Source organism: Mustelus asterias, chromosome 2 (genome assembly GCF_964213995.1).
Source record: "Mustelus asterias chromosome 2, sMusAst1.hap1.1, whole genome shotgun sequence".
Taxonomy (NCBI): domain Eukaryota; kingdom Metazoa; phylum Chordata; class Chondrichthyes; order Carcharhiniformes; family Triakidae; genus Mustelus; species Mustelus asterias.
The window spans coordinates 925,490-944,114 of NC_135802.1; the positions used below are offsets into that span (position 1 = coordinate 925,490).

Sequence of the window (18,625 nt, forward strand, 5' to 3'; positions counted from 1 at the left end):
GTTTTTCACTCAGAGGGTGGTGGGTGAGTGGAATCGGCTGACGTCGGTGGTGGTGGAGGCAAACTCGTTGGGGTCTTTTAAGAGACTTCTGGATGAGTACATGGGATTTAATGGGATTGAGGGCTATAGATAGGCCTAGAGGTGGGGATGTGATCGGCGCAACCTGTGGGCCGAAGGGCCTGTTTGTGCTGTGGCTTTCTATGTTCTATGTTCTATGTTACATTTTGTTCCCTCATCCAAATCATTAATATATATTGTGAATAGCTGGGGTCCCAGCACCGATCCCTGTGGCACCCCCACTAGTTACTGCCTGCCAATTTGAAAAGCACCCATTAATTCCTACTCTTTGTTTCCTCTCTGCCAACCAGTTTTCTATCCATCTCAACGCATGGTAGGTTGCTGCACAAGGTTAAATCTCACGTGATCCAGAGGTCGCTAAATGGATACAAAATTGGCTTGATGACAGAAGCCAGAGGGTGATTGTGGAGGGTTGATTTTCAAACTGGAGGCCTGTGACCAGCGGTGTGCCTCAGGGATCAGTGTTGGGTCCACTGTTATTTGTCACTTATATTAATCATTTGGATGAGAATATAGGAGGCATGATTAGTAAGTTTGCAGATGACACCAAGATTGGTGGCATAGTGGACAGTGAAGAAGGTTATCTCGGATTGCAACAGGATCTTGATCAATTGGGCCAGTGAGCTGACGACTGGCAGATGGAGTTTAATTTAGATAAATGCGAGGTGATGCATTTTGGAAGATTGAATCATAAGAACATAAAAACTAGGAGCAGGAGTAGGCCATCTGGCTCCTCGAGCCTGCTCCGCCATTCAATAAGATCATGGCTGATCTTTTCGTGGACTCAGCTCCACTTACCCGCCCGCTCACCATAACCCTTAATTCCTTTACTGTTCAAAAATCTATCTCTCCTTGCTTTAAAATCATTCAATGAGGAAGCCTCAACTGCTTCACTGCGCAGGGAATTCCACAGATTCACAACCCTTTGTGTGAAGAAGTTCCTCCTCAACTCAGTCCTAAATCTGCTTCCCCTTATTTTGAGGCTATGGCCCCTAGTTCTAGTTTCACCCGCCAGTGGAAACAACTTCCCTGCTTCTATCTTATCTATTCCCTTCATAATCTTATATGTTTCTATAAGATCTCCCCTCATTCTTCTGAATTCCAATGAGTATAGCCCCAGTCTACTCAGTCTCTCCGAGTGAAAGTTCTCTGCACCCCCTCCAGTGCCAGTATATCCTTTCTCAAGTAAGGAGACCAAAACTGTACACAAGTACTCCAAGCGTGGCCTCACCAGCACCTTATACAACAACATAATCTCACTGTTTTTAAACTCCATCCCTCTGGCAATGAAGGACAAAATTCCATTTGCCTTCTTAATTACCTGCTGCACCTGCAAACCAACTCCTTGAGATTCTTGCACAAGGGCACCCAGGTCCCTCTGCACAGCAGCATGCTGCAATTTTTTACCATTTAAATAATAGTCCATTTTGCTGTTATTCCGACCAAAATGGATGACCTCACGTTTACCAACATTGTACTCCATCTGCCAGACCCTCGCCCACTCACTTAGACTATCTATATCCCTTTGCAGACTTTCAGCGTCCTCTGCACACTTTGCTCTGCCACCCATCTTAGTGTCATCTGTGAATTTTGACACACTACACTTGGTCCCCAACTCCAAATCATCTATGTAAATCGTAAACAATTGTGGTCCCAACGCTGATCCCTGAGGCACATCACTAGTCACTGATCGCCAAACAGAAAAACACCCATTTACCCCCACTCTTAGCTTTCTGTTAGTTAACCAATCCTTTATCCATGCTAATCCATTACCCGTAACACCGTGCACCTTTATCTTATGTAGCAGTCTTTGGTGCAGCACCTTGTCAAACGTCTTCTGGAAACCCAGATACACCACATCCACAGGTTCCCCATTGTCCACTGCACATGTAATGTTCTCAAAGAATTCCACCAAATTAGTTAAACATGACCTTCCCTTCATGAACCCATGCTGCGTCTTACCAATGGGACAATTTATATCCAGATGTCTCGCTATTTCTTCCTTGATGATAGGGCAGGACTTACTCAGTTAATGGTAGAGCTTGGGGAGAGTTATAGAACAAAGAGATCTAGGGTACAGGTTCATAGCTCCTTGAAAATGGAGTCACAGGTGGACAGAGTGGTGAAGAAGGCATTCAGCATGCTTTCATTGGTCAGAACATTGAATACAGTAGTTGAGACGTCTTGTTGAAGTTGTACAAGACATTGGTACGGCCACACTTGGAATACTGTGTACAGTTCTGGTCACCCTGTTCTAGAAAGGATATTGTTAAACTAGAAAGAGTGCAGAAGAGATTTACTAGGATGCTACCGGGACTTGATGGTTTGAATTATAAGGAGAGGCTGGATCGACTGGGACTTTGTTCTCTGGAGCGTAGGAGGCTGAGGGGTGACCTTATAGAGGTCTATAAAATAATGAGGGCATAGATCAGCTTGATATTCAATATCTTTTCCCAAAGGTAGGGGAGTCTAAAACTAGAGGGCACAAGTTTAAGGTGAGAGGGGAGAGATATAAAAGTGTCCAGAGGGGCAATCTTTTCACACAGAGGGTGGTGAGTGTCTGGAACAAGCTGCCAGAGGTAGAAGTAGAGGCGGGTACAATTTTGTCTTCTAAAAAGCGTTTAGACAGTTACATGGGTAAGATGGGTATAGAGGGATATGGGCCAAACGTGGGCAATTGGGACTAGCTTAGGGGTTAAAAAGGGTGGCATGGACAAGTTGGGCTGAAGGGCCTGTTTCCATGTTATAAACATCTATGACTCTGTGACTCTATAAATCTTGCTTTTCAATTTCCGTTCTAACTCCCTAAAGTTTGCTTGTCGGACCTAATTTCTCATTCTTCTGATGCCATTGGTCCCAACATGGACCACGACTCTGGCTGTTCATTCTTCCTCTTCAGAAGGCCCTACAGCAGCTCAGTCATGTCCTTGACCCTTGCTCGATGTTATAGGTTCTTCAGTGTTGTTTCTGCACTCAACCAGGCAAGTATTGTGGACAGGCTTTGGGGAGTCAGGAAGTGAGTTACACACTGCACCTCTGACCTGCTCAGGTCGCCACAGTATTTATATGAATAGTCCAGTTTAGTGTGTGTAACTGTTAATGTGCTTGTGTATATACCTGTGAGTATATACCTGCGGGCTCCTGTGTCCGCACCTGCCGGTGTCCGTGTGTACCTGTGTCCGCGCATACCTGTGTGTGTGAATGTATGTGAGCTCTCACCTCATCAGCTCGAGCCCTCTCGATCTTGGCTCGAAAGTCTTCGATGGATTGGTGCAGTCCTCGGTGCCCCCCGAGTTGGGACTGCACTGTGGGTAGGTCCACCCCCCACTCCGCTGCGTCCAGGCGTCGCTGGTTCTCCTCAATCCACTCCAGCAGCTCCTGGATGTATTTCAGTGTCGCTCCGTCCATCACTGGGCTGCTCTTTGATTGGCTCAGCACTGTGACTGATTGAATAGGGGGCTGAGCCCCTGACTTGAAGCGTAGAGAATAGTCTGTCCGGATTGTCACCAGAAATTCATGGAGACGAAACACCCTGAAATACACCAGTCCAATTACTGACAGGAACTGGATCTGAGGCACAGATTCCCAGACAAAAGACTGGTCAAGAAACAAATCAAACTCTCCCACTACTGGAAAATGCCAAGGGGGTGGGAGGAATGTGTACATGGTGACTCTGACCCCCAACACGGCCCCCACCCCAGGCCTTGTCCCACCCTCTGACCTGACCCCATCCAGCCCCATGACCCTGCCCGTGACCCCACCCTTGACCCTGTTCCTTGACTTCAACCAGCCTACATGCCCCAGTCCCAATCCTGCCAGCCTACTGACCCCACTCTGCTCCCCAGCCCCAACTCGGCCCACTTTTGTTCACTCATTCATGGGACATGGGTGTCGCTGGCTGGTCAGTATTTATTGCCCATCCCTAGTTGCCCTTGGAGGGCAGTTGAGAGTCAACCACATTGCTGTGACTCTGGAGTCACATGTAGGCCAGACCGGGTAAGGACGGCAGATTTCCTTCCCTAAAGGACATTAGTGAACCAGATGGGTTTTTCCGACAATCGACAATGGTTTCATGGTCATCAGTAGATTCTTAATTCCAGATATTTTTTATTGAATTCTAATTGCACCATCTGCCGTGGTGGGATTCGAACCCGGGTCCCCGGAACATTAGCTGAGTTTCTGGATTAATAGTCTAGCGATAATACCACTCGGCCATCGCCTCCCCGTGATGCTGCCATGACCAGGACCACCCTCTGATCCGGCCCCTACCTGCGATACATCTGCTCTGCCTGCGGGTGTCGGCCATCTTTCAGGGTCTGGACATCATTGAAGAGACTGCGAATCAAACTGTCGGACTTGTCCAGGTCATGTTCTAACACAGCCGTGTTCTGAGCTGGCGACCCTGCGTTTACCGAACGGATATCCTGCCAAGAGAAAGGGGATTGGTCACCCAATGTTTGCATGCGCACAATCTCTTTCACTCTGTGTCCACCCTCCGCCTCTCTCTCTTTCTCCAATACATTCATTTGTTTTTCTCCATTTTCTCCATGGGGCTGTGGCATCATCTTGCTCATTGCTTCGAACGGAGCAAGGCTGAGAGGAGCGATTTGAGGCCACAGTAACAAGGGTAAGGAATGGACTTTTATTACTTACCTTTTGGCGGGGTTTCTTTGTTACCAGGATGTTGCCTGGTATGGAGGGTCTTAGCTATGAGGAGAGATTGGGTAGACTGGGGTTGTTCTCCTTGGAAAGACGGAGAATGAGGGGAGATCTAATAGAGGTGTACAAGATTATGAAGGGTTATAGATAGGGTGAACAGTGGGAAGCTTTTTCCCAGGTCGGAGGTGACGATCACGAGGGGTCACGGGCTCAAGGTGAGAGGGGCGAAGTATAACTCAGATATCAGAGGGACGTTTTTTTACACAGAGAGTGGTGGGGGCCTGGAATGCGCTGCCAAGTAGGGTGGTGGAGGCAGGCACGCTGACATCGTTTAAGACTTACCTGGATAGTCACATGAGCAGTTTAGGAATGGAGGGATACAAACGATTGGTCTAGTTGGACCAAGGAGCGGCACAGGCTTGGAGGGCCGAAGGGCCTGTTTCCTGTGCTGTACTGTTCTTTGTACTAACTTTAGGGGAAAAGCGGAAGTAGGCCGGGTGCGGGGTGACCTGGGAAGAAAAATTGGTTTTTTTTAAGCGCGCGGGAGGTTTAAAAGCAGGCCGCACTATCCAGCGGGCAGCGTTGTAGCGGGCAGCGGAGTGAGCAGGGAGCAGAGTGAGAGCTAAAGGGCTTTGGCTCATCGGGCTTCGGCGTAAACAGGCAGAGGCAGGGTAGGTTCTGTTCATCGTTCATCCAGTAATTTTAAGAAAGGGGTAATTATGAGTCGGAGGCCAATTTTTTGCTGTCGGTGTTGGATGTGGGAGTTCATGGAGTCGCCTAGCCTCCCGGAAGTCCATATCTGCGCCAGGTGCGTCGAACTGCAGCTCCTGAGAGACCGCGTTAGTGAACTGGAGCTGCACCTCGATGACCTTAGTCTAGTCAGGGAAAATGAGAAGTTAATAGAGAGAAGTTACAGGCAGGTGGACACACCAGGGCCACGGGAGGAGGACACGTGGGTCACGGTTAGGAAGGGTAAAGGTCACATACCAGAGAGTACCCCGGTGGTTGTCCCCCTTAACAGTAAGGGATGGGTGTCAGACGGGAGAGAGGAGGGGAGAGAGCAGTCAGTGATGGGATCCCCCGTGGTTGTCCCCCTCCAGAATAAGTATACCGTTTTGGATACTGTGGGGGGGATGACCCTCCAGGGGTAAGTCACGATGACCAGGTCACTGGCACGGAATCAGGGTCTGTGGCTCAGGAGGGAACGAGGGGAACCAGGAGAGCAATAGTAGTGGGGGATGAAATGGTTAGAGGCACAGACAGGCGGTTCTGTGGGCGCGAACGAGACTCCAGGATGGTAGTCTGCCTCCCTGGTGCCGGGGTCCTGGATGTCTCTGAGCGGGTAGGAAGCATCCTAAAAGGGGCGGGTAACCAGACAGACGTCATTGTCCACATTGATGCCAATAACGTAGGCTTAAAGAGCAGGGAGGTCCTGAGAGCAATTCAGGGAGTTGGGTAGTAGGCTGAAAAGCAGGGCCTCTAGGGTAGCGATCTCTGGACTACTCCCAGTGCCACAAGCTAGTGAGGCTAGGAACAGGGAGACTGCACAGCTGAACGCGTGGCTAAAGGACTGGTGCAGGAGGGAGGGTTTCAAATTTGTGGATCACTGGGAAGTCTTCAAGAGAGGATGGCACCTGTACAAGAATGACTGGAGGGGTACTAATATACTTGCTGGGAGTTTTGCAAGTGTGGTTCGGGTGGGTTTAAACTAATGTGGCAGGGGGGTGGGGATCAGAAGAATAGGTCAATAAGCATCGAGGCTGGGGACGAGGTTGGGGACAAGACAAGGTTATCAAACAAAGAACAAAGAACAGTACAGCACAGGAAACAGGCCCTTCGGCCCTCCAAGCCTGTGCCGCTCATTGGTCCAACTAGACCATTCGTTTGTATCCCTCCATTCCCAGGCTGCTCATGTGACTATCCAGGTAAGTCTTAAACGATGTCAGCGTGCCTGCCTCCACCACCCTACTTGGCAGCGCATTCCAGGCCTCCACCACCCTCTGTGTAAAAAACGTCCCTCTGATATCTGAGTTATACCTCTCCCCTCTCACCTTGAGCCCGTGATCCCTCGTGATCGTCACCTCCGACCTGGGAAAAAACTTCCCACTGTTCACCCTAACTGCAGCAGTAGTGGACTCGTCAACATTAAGAGCATTCAAATGGTTATTGGATAAACATATGGATGATATTGGAATAGTGTAGATTAGAGGGGCTTTAGATTGGTTCCACTGGTCGGCGCAACATCGAGGGCCGAAGGGCCTGTACTGCGCTGTAATGTTCTATGTTCTATACCCTTCATAATTTTATACACCTCTATTAGGTCTCCCCTCATTCTCCGTCTTTCCAGGGAGAACAAGCCCAGTTTACCCAATCTCTCCTCATAGCTAAGACCCTCCATACCAGGCAACATCCTGGTAAACCTTCTCTGCACTCTCTCTAAAGCTTCCACGTCCTTCTGGTAGTGCGGCGAACAGAACTGGACGCAGTACTCCAAATGTGGCCTAACCAGTGTTCTATACAGCTGCATCATCAGACTCCAGCTTTTATACTCTATATCCCATCCTATAAAGGCAAGGATACCATATGCCTTCTTCCACACCTTCTCCACCTGTGCTGCCACCTTCAAGGATTCGTGGACTTGCACACCTAGGTCCCTCTGTGTTTCTATACTCTTGATGGCTCTGCCATTTATTGTATAACTCCTCCCTACATTATTTCTTCCAAAATGCATCACTTCGCATTTATCCGGATTAAATTCCATCTGCCATTTCTCCACCCAATTTTCCAGCCTATCTATATCCTGCTGTATTGTCTGACAATGTTCATCGCTATCCGCAAGTCCAGCCATCTTCGTGTCATCCGCAAACTTGCTGATAACACCACTTATACCTTCTTCCAAATCATTTATATAAATCACAAATAGCAGAGGTCCCAGTACAGAGCCCTGCGGAACACCACTGGTCACAGACCTCCAGCCGGAAAAAGACCCTTCGACCACTACCCTCTGTCTCCTATGGCCAAGCCAGTTCTCCACTCATCTAGCCACTTCTCCTTGTATCCCATGAGCCTTAACCTTCTTAACCAACCTGCCATGAGGGAGTTTGTCAAATGCCTTACTGAAATCCATATAGACGACACCCACGGCCCTTCCTTCGTCAACCGTTTTTGTCACTTCCTCAAAAAACTCCACCAAATTTGTAAGGCACGACCTCCCTCTTACAAAACCATGCTGTCTGTCACGAATGAGATTGTTCCGTTCTAAATGCGCATACATCCTGTCTCTAAGAATCCTCTCCAACAACTTCCCTATCACGGACGTCAAGCTCACTGGTCTATAATTACCCGGGTTATCCCTGCTACACTTCTTAAATAACAGTACTACATTCGCTATCCTCCAATCCTCAGGGACCTCACCTGTGTCCAATGAAGAAACAAAGATTTCCGTCAGGGGCCCAGCAATTACATCTCTTGTCTCCCTGAGCAGTCTAGGATAGATGCCATCAGGCCCTGGGGATTTGTCAGTTTTAATGTTACCTAAAAAACCTAACACTTCCTCCCTTGTAATGGAGATTCTCTCTAACGGGTCAACACCTCCCTCTGAAACACTCCCAGTCAACAAGTCCCTCTCCTTTGTGAATACCGATGCAAAGTATTCATTTAGGATCTCCCCTATTCCCTTAGGTTCTAAGCATAATTCCCCTTCTTTGTCCCTGAGAGGTCCGACTTTTTCCCTGACAACTCTTTTGTTCCTAACATATGAATAAAATGCCTTAGGATTCTCCTTAATCCTGTCTGCCAAGAACATTTCGCGATCTCTTTTTGCCCTTCTAACTCCTAACTTCTAACTAAGAGGAAGAACATTCTGGGGGAGGATGACCTCAGTGGGCCTGGAGGTCTGGAGTGCATCTGCTTCAATGCAAGGAGCGTCACAGGCAAGACAGACGAGTTTAGAGCCTTAATGCTTGCGCGGAACTTGGATGTGGTTGCAGTGAACGAGACTTGGTTAAAAGAAGGACAGGGCTGGCAGCTGAATATTCCGGGGTATAAGTGTTTTAGGCGAGACAGAGGAGGGGCGAGGAGAGGTGGGGGAGTAGCAATGCTGGTTAGGGAGCATATTACAGCGGTACAGAGGGTGGACAATTTGGAAGGGTCAGGTAATGAGTCACTGTGGGTGGAGCTCAGAAACAGGAAGGGCGCAGTGACTATGCTGGGGGTATACTACAGGCCTCCCAACAGCCCACGGGAAGTTGAGGAACGGATATGTAAGGAGATTCTGGACAGGTACAGAAAAAATAGTGTTGTTGGAGTGGGAGACTTTAATTTCCCTCACATAGACTGGAAATCGCTTAGGGCTGGGGGCCTGGACTGGGAAGAATTTATAAAATGCGTTCAGGAAGGTTCTTTGGAACAATATATTGACAGTCCGACTAGAGAGAGGGCTATACTGGACCTAGTACTGGGGAATGAGCCCGGTCAGGTCATCAAAGTTTCAGTAGGAGAACATGTGGCAAATAGTGACCACAATTCTGTAAACTTTAGGATAGTAATGGAAAAAGATGAGTGTTGTCCAATGGGTAAGGTGCTGAATTGGGGGAAGGCTAACTACAGCCGGATTAGGCAGGATTTGGTGGCTGTTGATTGGGAGAGGCTGTTCGAGGGTAAATCCACATCTGGCATGTGGGAGTCTTTTAAGGAGCAGTTGATAGGACTGCAGGACAGGCATGTACCTGTAAAGAGGAAGGATAGGAAAGGTAGGATTCGAGAGCCGTGGATAACCAGTGAAATTGTGGGTCTAATCAAAAATAAAAAAGAGGCATACATGAGGTCCAGGCAGCTAAAAACAGATGGAGCACTGGAGGAATACAGAGAAAGTGAAAAAGAACTCAAACAGGGACTGAGAAGGGCAAAAAGGGGTCACGAAATGTCCTTGGCAGACAGGATTAATCGAACATAGAACATTACAGCACAGTACAGGCCCTTCGGCCCTCGATGTTGCGCCGACCAGTGAAACCAATCTAAAGCCCCTCTAATCTACACTATTCCGATATAGAAACATAGAAACATAGAAAAACTCCAGCACAAAACAGGCCCTTCGGCCCCACAAGTTGTGCCGAACATATCCCTACCTTTTAGGCCTACCCATAACCCTCCATCCCATATACTCATCCAGGAGTCTCTGAAAAGACCCTCATCCATATGTTTATCCAATAATCATTTGAATGCTCTTAATGTTGACGAGTCCACTACTGCTGCAGGCAGGGCATTCCACTCCCTTACTACTCTCTGAGTAAAGAACCTACCTCCAACATCTGTCCTATATCTCTCACCCCTCAATTTAAAGCTATGTCCCCTCATGCTAGCCATCACCATCCGCGGAAAAAGGCTCTCACTATCCACCCTATCTAATCCTCTGATCATCTTGTATGCCTCTATTAAGTCACCTCTTGACCTTCTCTCTAACGAAAACAACCTCAAGCCCCTCAGCCTTTCCTCATACGATTTTCCCACCATACCAGGCAACATCCTGGTAAATCTCCTCTGCACCCTTTCCAACACTTCCACATCTTTCCTATAATACGGCGACCAGAACTGTACGCAATACTCCAAATGCGGCCGCACCAGAGTTTTGTACAGTTGCAGCATGACCTCCTGGCTCCGAAACTCAATCCCTCTACCAGTAAAAGCTAACACACCGTACGCCTTCTTAACAACCCTATCAACCTGGGTGCCAACCTTCAGGGATCTATGCACATGGACACCCAGATCCCTCTGTTCATCCACACTACCAAGTATCTTACTATTAGCCCAGTACTCTGTATTCCTGTTACTCCTTCCAAAGTGAATCACCTCACACTTTTCCGCATTAAACTCCATTTGCCACTTCTCAGCCCAGCTCTCAGATTAAGGAGAATCCTAAGGCATTTTATACATACGTTAGGAACAAGAGGGTTGTTAGGGAAAGAATCGGACCTCTCAGGGACAAAGGAGGGGAATTATGCTTAGAACCAAAGGAAGTAGGAGAGATCCTAAACGAATACTTTGCATCAGTATTCACAAAGGAAAGGGACATGTTGACTGGTATTGTCTCAGAGAGATGTGTTGACCCAGTAGAAAAAATCTCAATTACAAGGGAGGAAGTGTTAGGTTTTTTAGGAAACATGAAGACAGACAAATCCCCAGGGCCGGATGGCATCTATCCCAGACTCCTCAGGGAGGCGAGAGATGCAATTGCTGGGCCTCTAACAGAAATCTTTGTTTCTTCATTGGACACAGGTGAGGTCCCAGAGGATTGGAGGATAGCAAATGTGGTCCCGTTATTTAAGAAGGGTAGCAAGGATCACCTGGGTAATTACAGGCCGGTGAGCTTGACGTTTGTGGTAGGGAAGTTGTTGGATGAGATTTTTAGAGATAGGATGTATGCGCATTTAGAACTGAATAATCTCATTAGCGATAGCCAGCATGGTTTTGTACGAGGGAGGTCATGCCTCACAAATTTGGTTGAGTTTTTTGAGGAGGTGACAAAAACGATTGACGAGGGAAGGGCCGTGGATGTCGTCTATATGGATTTTAGTAAAGCGTTTGACAAGGTCCCTCATGGCAGGCTGGTGCAAAAGGTTAAATCTCACGGGATAAAAGGTGAGCTAGCTCGATGGGTGGAGAACTGACTTAGCCATAGAAGACAGAAGGTAGCAGTGGAGGGGCCTTTTTCTGATTGGAGGTCTGTGACCAGTGGTGTTCCGCAGGGCTCTGTACTGGGACCTCTGCTATTTGTGATATATATAAATGATTTGGAAGAAGGTGTAACTGGTGTAATCAGCAAGTTTGCGGATGACACGAAGATGGCTGGACTTGCGGATAGCGAAGAGCATTGTCGGGCAATACAGCAGGATATAAATAGGCTGGAAAATTGGGCGGAGAGGTGGCAGATGGAGTTTAATCCGGATAAATGCGAAGTGATGCATTTTGGAAGAAATAATGTAGGGAGGAGTTATACAATAAATGGCAGAGTCATCAGGAGTATAGAAACACAGAGGGACCTAGGTGTGCAAGTCCACAAATCCTTGAAGGTGGCAACACAGGTGGAGAAGGTGTGGAGGAAGGCATATGGTATGCTTGCCTTTATAGGACGGGGTATAGAGTATAAAAGCTGGAGTCTGATGATGCAGCTGTATAGAACGCTGGTTAGGCCACATTTGGAGTACTGCGTCCAGTTCTGGTCGCCGCACTACCAGAAGGACGTGGAGGCGTTAGAGAGAGTGCAGAGAAGGTTTACCAGGATGTTGCCTGGTATGGAGGGTCTTAGCTATGAGGAGAGATTGGGTAGACTGGGGTTGTTCTCCTTGGAAAGACGGAGAATGAGGGGAGATCTAATAGAGGTGTACAAGATTATGAAGGGTATAGATAGGGTGAACAGTGGGAAGCTTTTTCCCAGGTCGGAGGTGACGATCACGAGGGGTCACGGGCTCAAGCTGAGAGGGGCGAAGTATAACTCAGACATCAGAGGGATGTTTTTTACACAGAGGGTGGTGGGGGCCTGGAATGCGCTGCCAAGTAGGGTGGTGGAGGCAGGCACGCTGACATCGTTTAAGACTTACCTGGATAGTCACATGAGCAGCCTGGGAATGGAGGGATACAAACGATTGGTCTAGTTGGACCAAGGAGCGGCACAGGCTTGGAGGGCCGAAGGGCCTGTTTCCTGTGCTGTACTGTTCTTTGTTCTTCCTCTTCTGTTTTTTTAACCCTCAGTTTCTCCCTCAGTTCTTGCCAGGACATTGTTTCCGGTGTCTGCATTGGCTAGCCTTCTAACGATAACTAGCAACGTTTTTACTCTGGAACTGAGCCACTCATTGCTCTGCCTGTCCATCCAGCTGATTGGGTACATGCTCCTCCATTCACCCAGTTAAAAAGTCGCTCTCCACCTCGCATCCTCCTCTCACCCTGCGTACAAACTCACCCTGCGTACGCACACACTCTGCGCACGCACACACTCTGCGCACGCACACACTCTGCGCACGCACACACTCTGCGCACGCACACACTCTGCGCACGCACACACTCTGCGCACGCACACACTCTGCGAACGCACACACTCTGCGAACGCACACACTCTGCGTCCGCACACACTCTGCGCACGCACACACTCTGCGCACGCACACACTCTGCGTACGCACACACTCTGCGTACGCACACACCCTGCGTACGCACTCACCCTGCGTACGCACACACTCTGCGTACGCACTCACCCTGCGTACGCACTCACCCTGCGTACGCACTCACCCTGCGTACGCACTCACCCTGCGTGCGCATTCACCCCGCGTACGCACTCACCCCGCGTTCGCACTCACCCCGCGTTCGCACTCACCCCGCGTACGCACTCACCCCGCGTACGCACTCACCCCGCGTACGCACTCACCCCGCGTACGCACTCACCCTGCATGCGCATTCACCCCGCGTACGCACTCACCCCGCGTACGCACTCACCCCGCGTACGCACTCACCCCGCGTACGCACTCACCCCGCGTACGCACTCACCCTGCGTACGCACTCACCCTGCGTACGCACTCACCCTGCGTACAAACTCACTCTGCGTACAAACTCACCCTGCGTACGCACTTACCCTGCTTACGCACTCACCTGTGTACGCACTCACTCTGCATACATATACCCCGCGTATGCGCTCACCTGCGTATGCACTCACCCTGCGTATGCACTCACCCTGCGTGCATACTCACCCCGCGGACACTCACCCAGAGTACACACTCACCCCGCGTACGCACCCTCTGTGTACACACTCACTCTGAATACACACCGTGAACACACTCACTCTTCCCCTTTCTATATCTCTCCCCGTGTACATTTGCTCTATCTCTGCGTATGTCCTCACTGTCTTTCTCCCCATGTTCATACACGCATTTCCTGTTTCTCTCTCTGTCCCTCTCTGTCCCCCTTTCCCTTTCCCTCTGTGTCTCTCTCTCTCTTTCTCTCTCTCCCTCTCTGTCTCTCTTTTTCCCTCTGTCTCTCTCCCTCTAAGCCTCTCTCTCTGTCTCTCTCTCTCTCTACCTATATACACTCAGCCTCTCTCTCTCTCTCACTCTCTGTCTTTCTCCCTGTCTCTCCCTGCCTCTCTCTCCCTGTCTCTCTCCCTCTGTGTCTCTCTGTCTGTCTCTCTCTCTGTCTGTCTCTCTCCCTCTGTGTCTCTCTGTCTGTCTCTCTCTCTCTCTGCCTCTCTCTGTCTGTCTCTTTCCCTCTGTGTCTCTGTTTGTCTCTCTCTCTCTCTGCCTCTCCCCATGCATCATGTTATCTCAGGGTCACTCACGGATTTGAGGAGTGTGTCAGATTTTTTCAGTTGATCCTCACACAGATTGGATTCCTGCTGAATCCTCAGGATGATCCTTTGGAATCGCTCCAGTCTGTGAAGAATAAAGCAACCAATCAGATCACTGATTCAATAACAGGATAACTGTCAACTGGGTCCAGAGACAAACACAACAAACACTTAGTCTGCTGACACAGCGGCTGCACCAGAGCTGTGACTGGCCTAGGGTCAGAGTTCACTGGCCAAGGGTCAGAGTTCATTGGCCGAGGGTCAGAGTTAACTGGCCTAGGATCGGGGTTAACTGGCCTAGGATCGGGGTTAACTGGCCTAGGATCGGGATTAACTGGCCTCGGGTCAGAGTTAACTAGCCTAGGATCGGGGTTAACTGGCCTAGGGTCGGGGTTAACTGGCCTAGCGTTGGAGATGCTTTACAGATTTCTCCCTCCTCCTTATTCCAATAACCAGGAATCACTGATTAATTCCCGACTCTCCCAGTAACGATTCAGAGATTGCAGCTTCGTTAATAACCTTCCATATGGAATTGACACAAGGTCTGTTTGAAGATTATTTCACCCATATTCACATAGCTTTCCCCAGACACATGCTGTGGGTTTTCCATTTCCTCCATAATCAAACACAGGATGTTCACAATCAAAATCTAACTGCTACACCGGATTGACAAGGATATGGGGAGAAAGTGGGATCAGTTTGGGATTGATACAGGGCTATGGGGAGAGAGCGAGGCAGTGGGATTAGTTGGGGATTGATACAGGGCTATGGGGAGAGAGCGAGGCAGTGGGATTAGTTGGGGATTGATACAGGGCTATGGGGAAAGAGCGGGGCAGTGGGATCAGTTTGGGATTGATACAGGGCTATGGGGAGAGAGAGGGGCAGTGGGATTAGTTTGGGGTTGATACAAGGCTATGGGGAGAGAGCAGGGCAGTGGGATTAGTTTGGGATTGATACAGGGCTATGGGGAGAGAGCGGGGCAGTGGGATTAGTTAGTGATCGATACAGGGCTATGGGGAGAGGGCGGGCAGTGGGATTAGTTTGGGGATTGATACAGGGCAATGGGGAGTGAATGGGGCAGTGGGATTAGTTTGGGATTGGTACAGGGCTATGGGGAGAGGGCGGGCAGTGGGATTAGTTTGGAATCGATACAGGGCTATGGGGAGAGAGTGGGATCAGTTTGGGGATTGATACAGGGCTATGAGGAGAGAGCGGGGCAGTGGGATTAGTTTGGGGATTGATACAGGGCGATGGGTAGAGAGTGGGGCGGTGGGATTAGTTTGGGGATTGATACAGGGCGATGGGTAGAGAGTGGGGCAGTGGGATTAGTTTGGGGATTGATACAGGGCGATGGGTAGAGAGCGGGGCAGTGGGATTAGGAAGGAGAACGCAGGAGATGTTATTAATGGAAATATTAGAATTCAAAAAGAAGGTACAAAAACTAGCATAAGGGCAGTTTATCTGAATGGTCATAGCATTCGACACAAGGTAAATGAGTTGACGGCACAAATCATTGTGAACGAGGATGATTTGGTGGCCATTACAGAGACATGGTTTCAGGATGGTCACGGCTGGGAGTTAAATATCCAGGGGTATCAGACTGTTCGGAGGGACAGACAGCTTGGCTAAAGGACTGGTCCAGGAGGGAGGGCTTCATTTTCCTAGATCAATGGGAAGTTTTCAGGACAGGAGGGCACCTGTACAAGAAGGACGGGTCACAACTAAGTTGGAAGGGCACGAATATCCTGGCTGGGAGTTTTGCTAGTGCAGTTCGGGGGGGTTTAAACTAGTATGGCAGGGGGGTGGGGATCAAAATATTAGGTCTACAAGTGTAGAGGCTGGGGACGAGCTTGGGGCCAGGACAAGGCTGGCAAAGAAGAAGAGCACTCTGGGGGAGGATGACCTCACTGGGCCTAGAGGACTGGAGTGCTTATACTTCAATGCAAGGAGCGTAGCAGGTAAGACAGACGAACTTAGGGCCTTAATGCTCACGAGGAATTTGGATGTGGTTGCGGTGACAGAGACTTGGTTGAAAGAGGGACAGGACTGGCAGCTGAATATTCCGGGGTACAAGTGTTTTAGGCGAGACAGAGGAGGGGCCAAAAGAGGTGGGGGAGTAGCAGTATTAGTTGGAGAGCATATTACAGCGGTGCAGAGGGAGGACAATTCAGAGGGGTCGTGTAACGAGTCACTCTGGGTGGAGCTTAGAAACAGGAAGGGCGCAGTCACTATGTTGGGGGTGTACTACAGGCCCCCCAACAGCCCAAGGGAAGTGGAAGAACGGATATGTCAGGAGATACTGGATAGGTGCAGGAAAAATACATAGAACATAGAACAGTACAGCACAGAACAGGCCCTTCGGCCCACGATGTTGTGCCGAGCTTTATCTGAAACCAAGATCAAGCTATCCCACTCCCTATCATCCTGGTGTGCTCCATGTGCCTATCCAATAACCGCTTAAATGTTTCTAAAGTGTCTGACTCCACTATCACTGCAGGCAGTCCATTCCACACCCCAACCACTCTCTGCGTAAAGAACCTACCTCTGATATCCGTCCTGTATCTCCCACCACGAACCCTATAGTTATGCCCCCTTGTAATAGCTCCATCCACCCGAGGAAATAGTCTTTGAACGTTCACTCTATCTATCCCCTTCATCATTTTATACACCTCTATTAAGTCTCCCCTCAGCCTCCTCCGCTCCAGAGAGAACAGCCCTAGCTCCCTCAACCTTTCCTCATATGACCTACCCTCCAAACCAGGCAGCATCCTGGTAAATCTCCTCTGCACTCCTTCCAGCGCTTCCACATCCTTCCTATAGTGAGGTGACCAGAACTGCACACAATATTCCAAATGTGGTCTCACCAAGGTCCTGTACAGTTGCAGCATAACCCCACGGCTCTTAAACTCCAACCCCCTGTTAATAAAAGCTAACACACTATAGGCCTTCTTCACAGCTCTATCCACTTGACTGGCAACCTTTAGAGATCTGTGGATATGGACCCCAAGATCTCTCTGTTCCTCCACAGTCTTCAGAACCCTACCTTTGACCCTGTAATCCACATTTAAATTTGTCCTACCAAAATGAATCACCTCACATTTATCAGGGTTAAACTCCATTTGCCATTTTTCAGCCCAGCTTTGCATCCTATCTATGTCTCTTTGCAGCCTACAACAGCCCTCCACCTCATCCACTACTATAGGGTTGTTGTAGTGGGAGACTTCAATTTCCCTGGTATAGACTGGAAATCGCTGAGAGCAGGGACTCTGAATGGGGAGGAATTTGTAAAATGCATACAGGAAGGTTCTTTGGAACAATATGTAGATAGCCCGAGTAGAGAGGGGGCTATACTGGACCTAGTACTGGGGAATGAGCCCGGTCAGGTCTTCAAAGTTTCGGTAGGGGAACATGTGGCAAATAGTGACCACAATTCTGTTAGCTTTAGGATAGTGATGGAAAAGGATGAGTGGTGTCCCAAGGGTAAGGTGTTGGATTGGGGGAAGGCTAATTTTAGTGGGATTAGGCAGAAATTGGCAGCTCTGGATTGGGAGAGGCTGCTTGAGGGTAAATCCACATCTGGCATGTGGGAGTCTTTTAAGGAACAGTTGTTAGGGCTACAGGACAGGCATGTGCCTGTAAAAAAGAAGGATAGGAAGGGGAGGATTCGAGAACCGTGGATAACCAGGGAAATTGAGGGACTGGTCAAAAAGAAAAGAGAGGCGTATGGTAGGTCCAGGCAGCTAAAAACGGAGGGAGCTCTGGAGGAATACAAAAAAAGTAGGAAAGAACACAAACGGGGAATTAGAAGAGCAAAAAGGGGTCACGAAATGTTCTTGGCAGACAGGATTAAGGAGAATCCCAAGGCATTTTATTCATACGTTAGGAACAAAAGGGTTGTCAGGGAAAAAATCGGACCTCTCAGGGACAAAAGTGGGGAATTATGCTTGGAGCCCAAAGAAGTAGGGGAGATCCTAAATGAATACTTTGCGTCGGTATTCACAAAGGAGAGGGATGTGTTGACTGGGAGTGTCTCGGAGGGGAGTGTTGAACTGTTGGAGAAAATCTCCATTACAAAGGAAGAAGTGTTAGGTTTGTTAGAGAATTTAAAGACTGACAAATCCCCAGGGCCTGATGGAATCTATGCAAGGCTGCTCAGGGAGACAAGAGATGAAATCGCTGGGCCTCTGACGCAAATCTTTGTCTCGTCACTGGACGCAGGTGAGGTCCCAGAGGATTGGAGGATAGCTAATGTGGTCCCGTTATTTAAGAAGGGTAGGAAGGATAACCCGGGTAATTATAGGCCGGTGAGCTTGACGTCCGTGGTGGGGAAGTTGTTGGAGAAGATTCTTAGAGATAGGATGTATGCGCATTTAGAAAGGAATAAACTCATTAACGATAGTCAGCATGGTTTTGTGAGAGGGAGGTCATGCCTCACTAACCTGGTGGAGTTTTTTGAAGAAGTGACCAGAATGGTTGACGAGGGAAGGGCCGTGGATGTCGTCTATATGGACTTTAGTAAAGCGTTTGACAAAGTCCCTCATGGTGGGCTGGTGAAAAAGGTTG

General features: G+C 49.0%; 1 protein-coding gene across 16 annotated transcripts in view; it reads right to left on the reverse strand.

The window, feature by feature from the left end:
- LOC144504463 (plectin-like) overlaps positions 1-18,625 on the reverse strand; it is a 745,079-nt gene that overhangs the window by 104,058 nt on the left and 622,396 nt on the right. For all 16 annotated transcript variants that reach the window (XM_078229777.1, XM_078229768.1, XM_078229848.1 and 13 more), the window contains 3 exons: positions 14,054-14,147; positions 4,348-4,502; positions 3,298-3,610 (listed from right to left, as the gene is read on the reverse strand). In XM_078229777.1, coding sequence (XP_078085903.1) covers positions 3,298-3,610; positions 4,348-4,502; positions 14,054-14,147 — 562 coding nt within the window. The remainder of the gene's footprint in view (positions 1-3,297; positions 3,611-4,347; positions 4,503-14,053; positions 14,148-18,625) is intronic.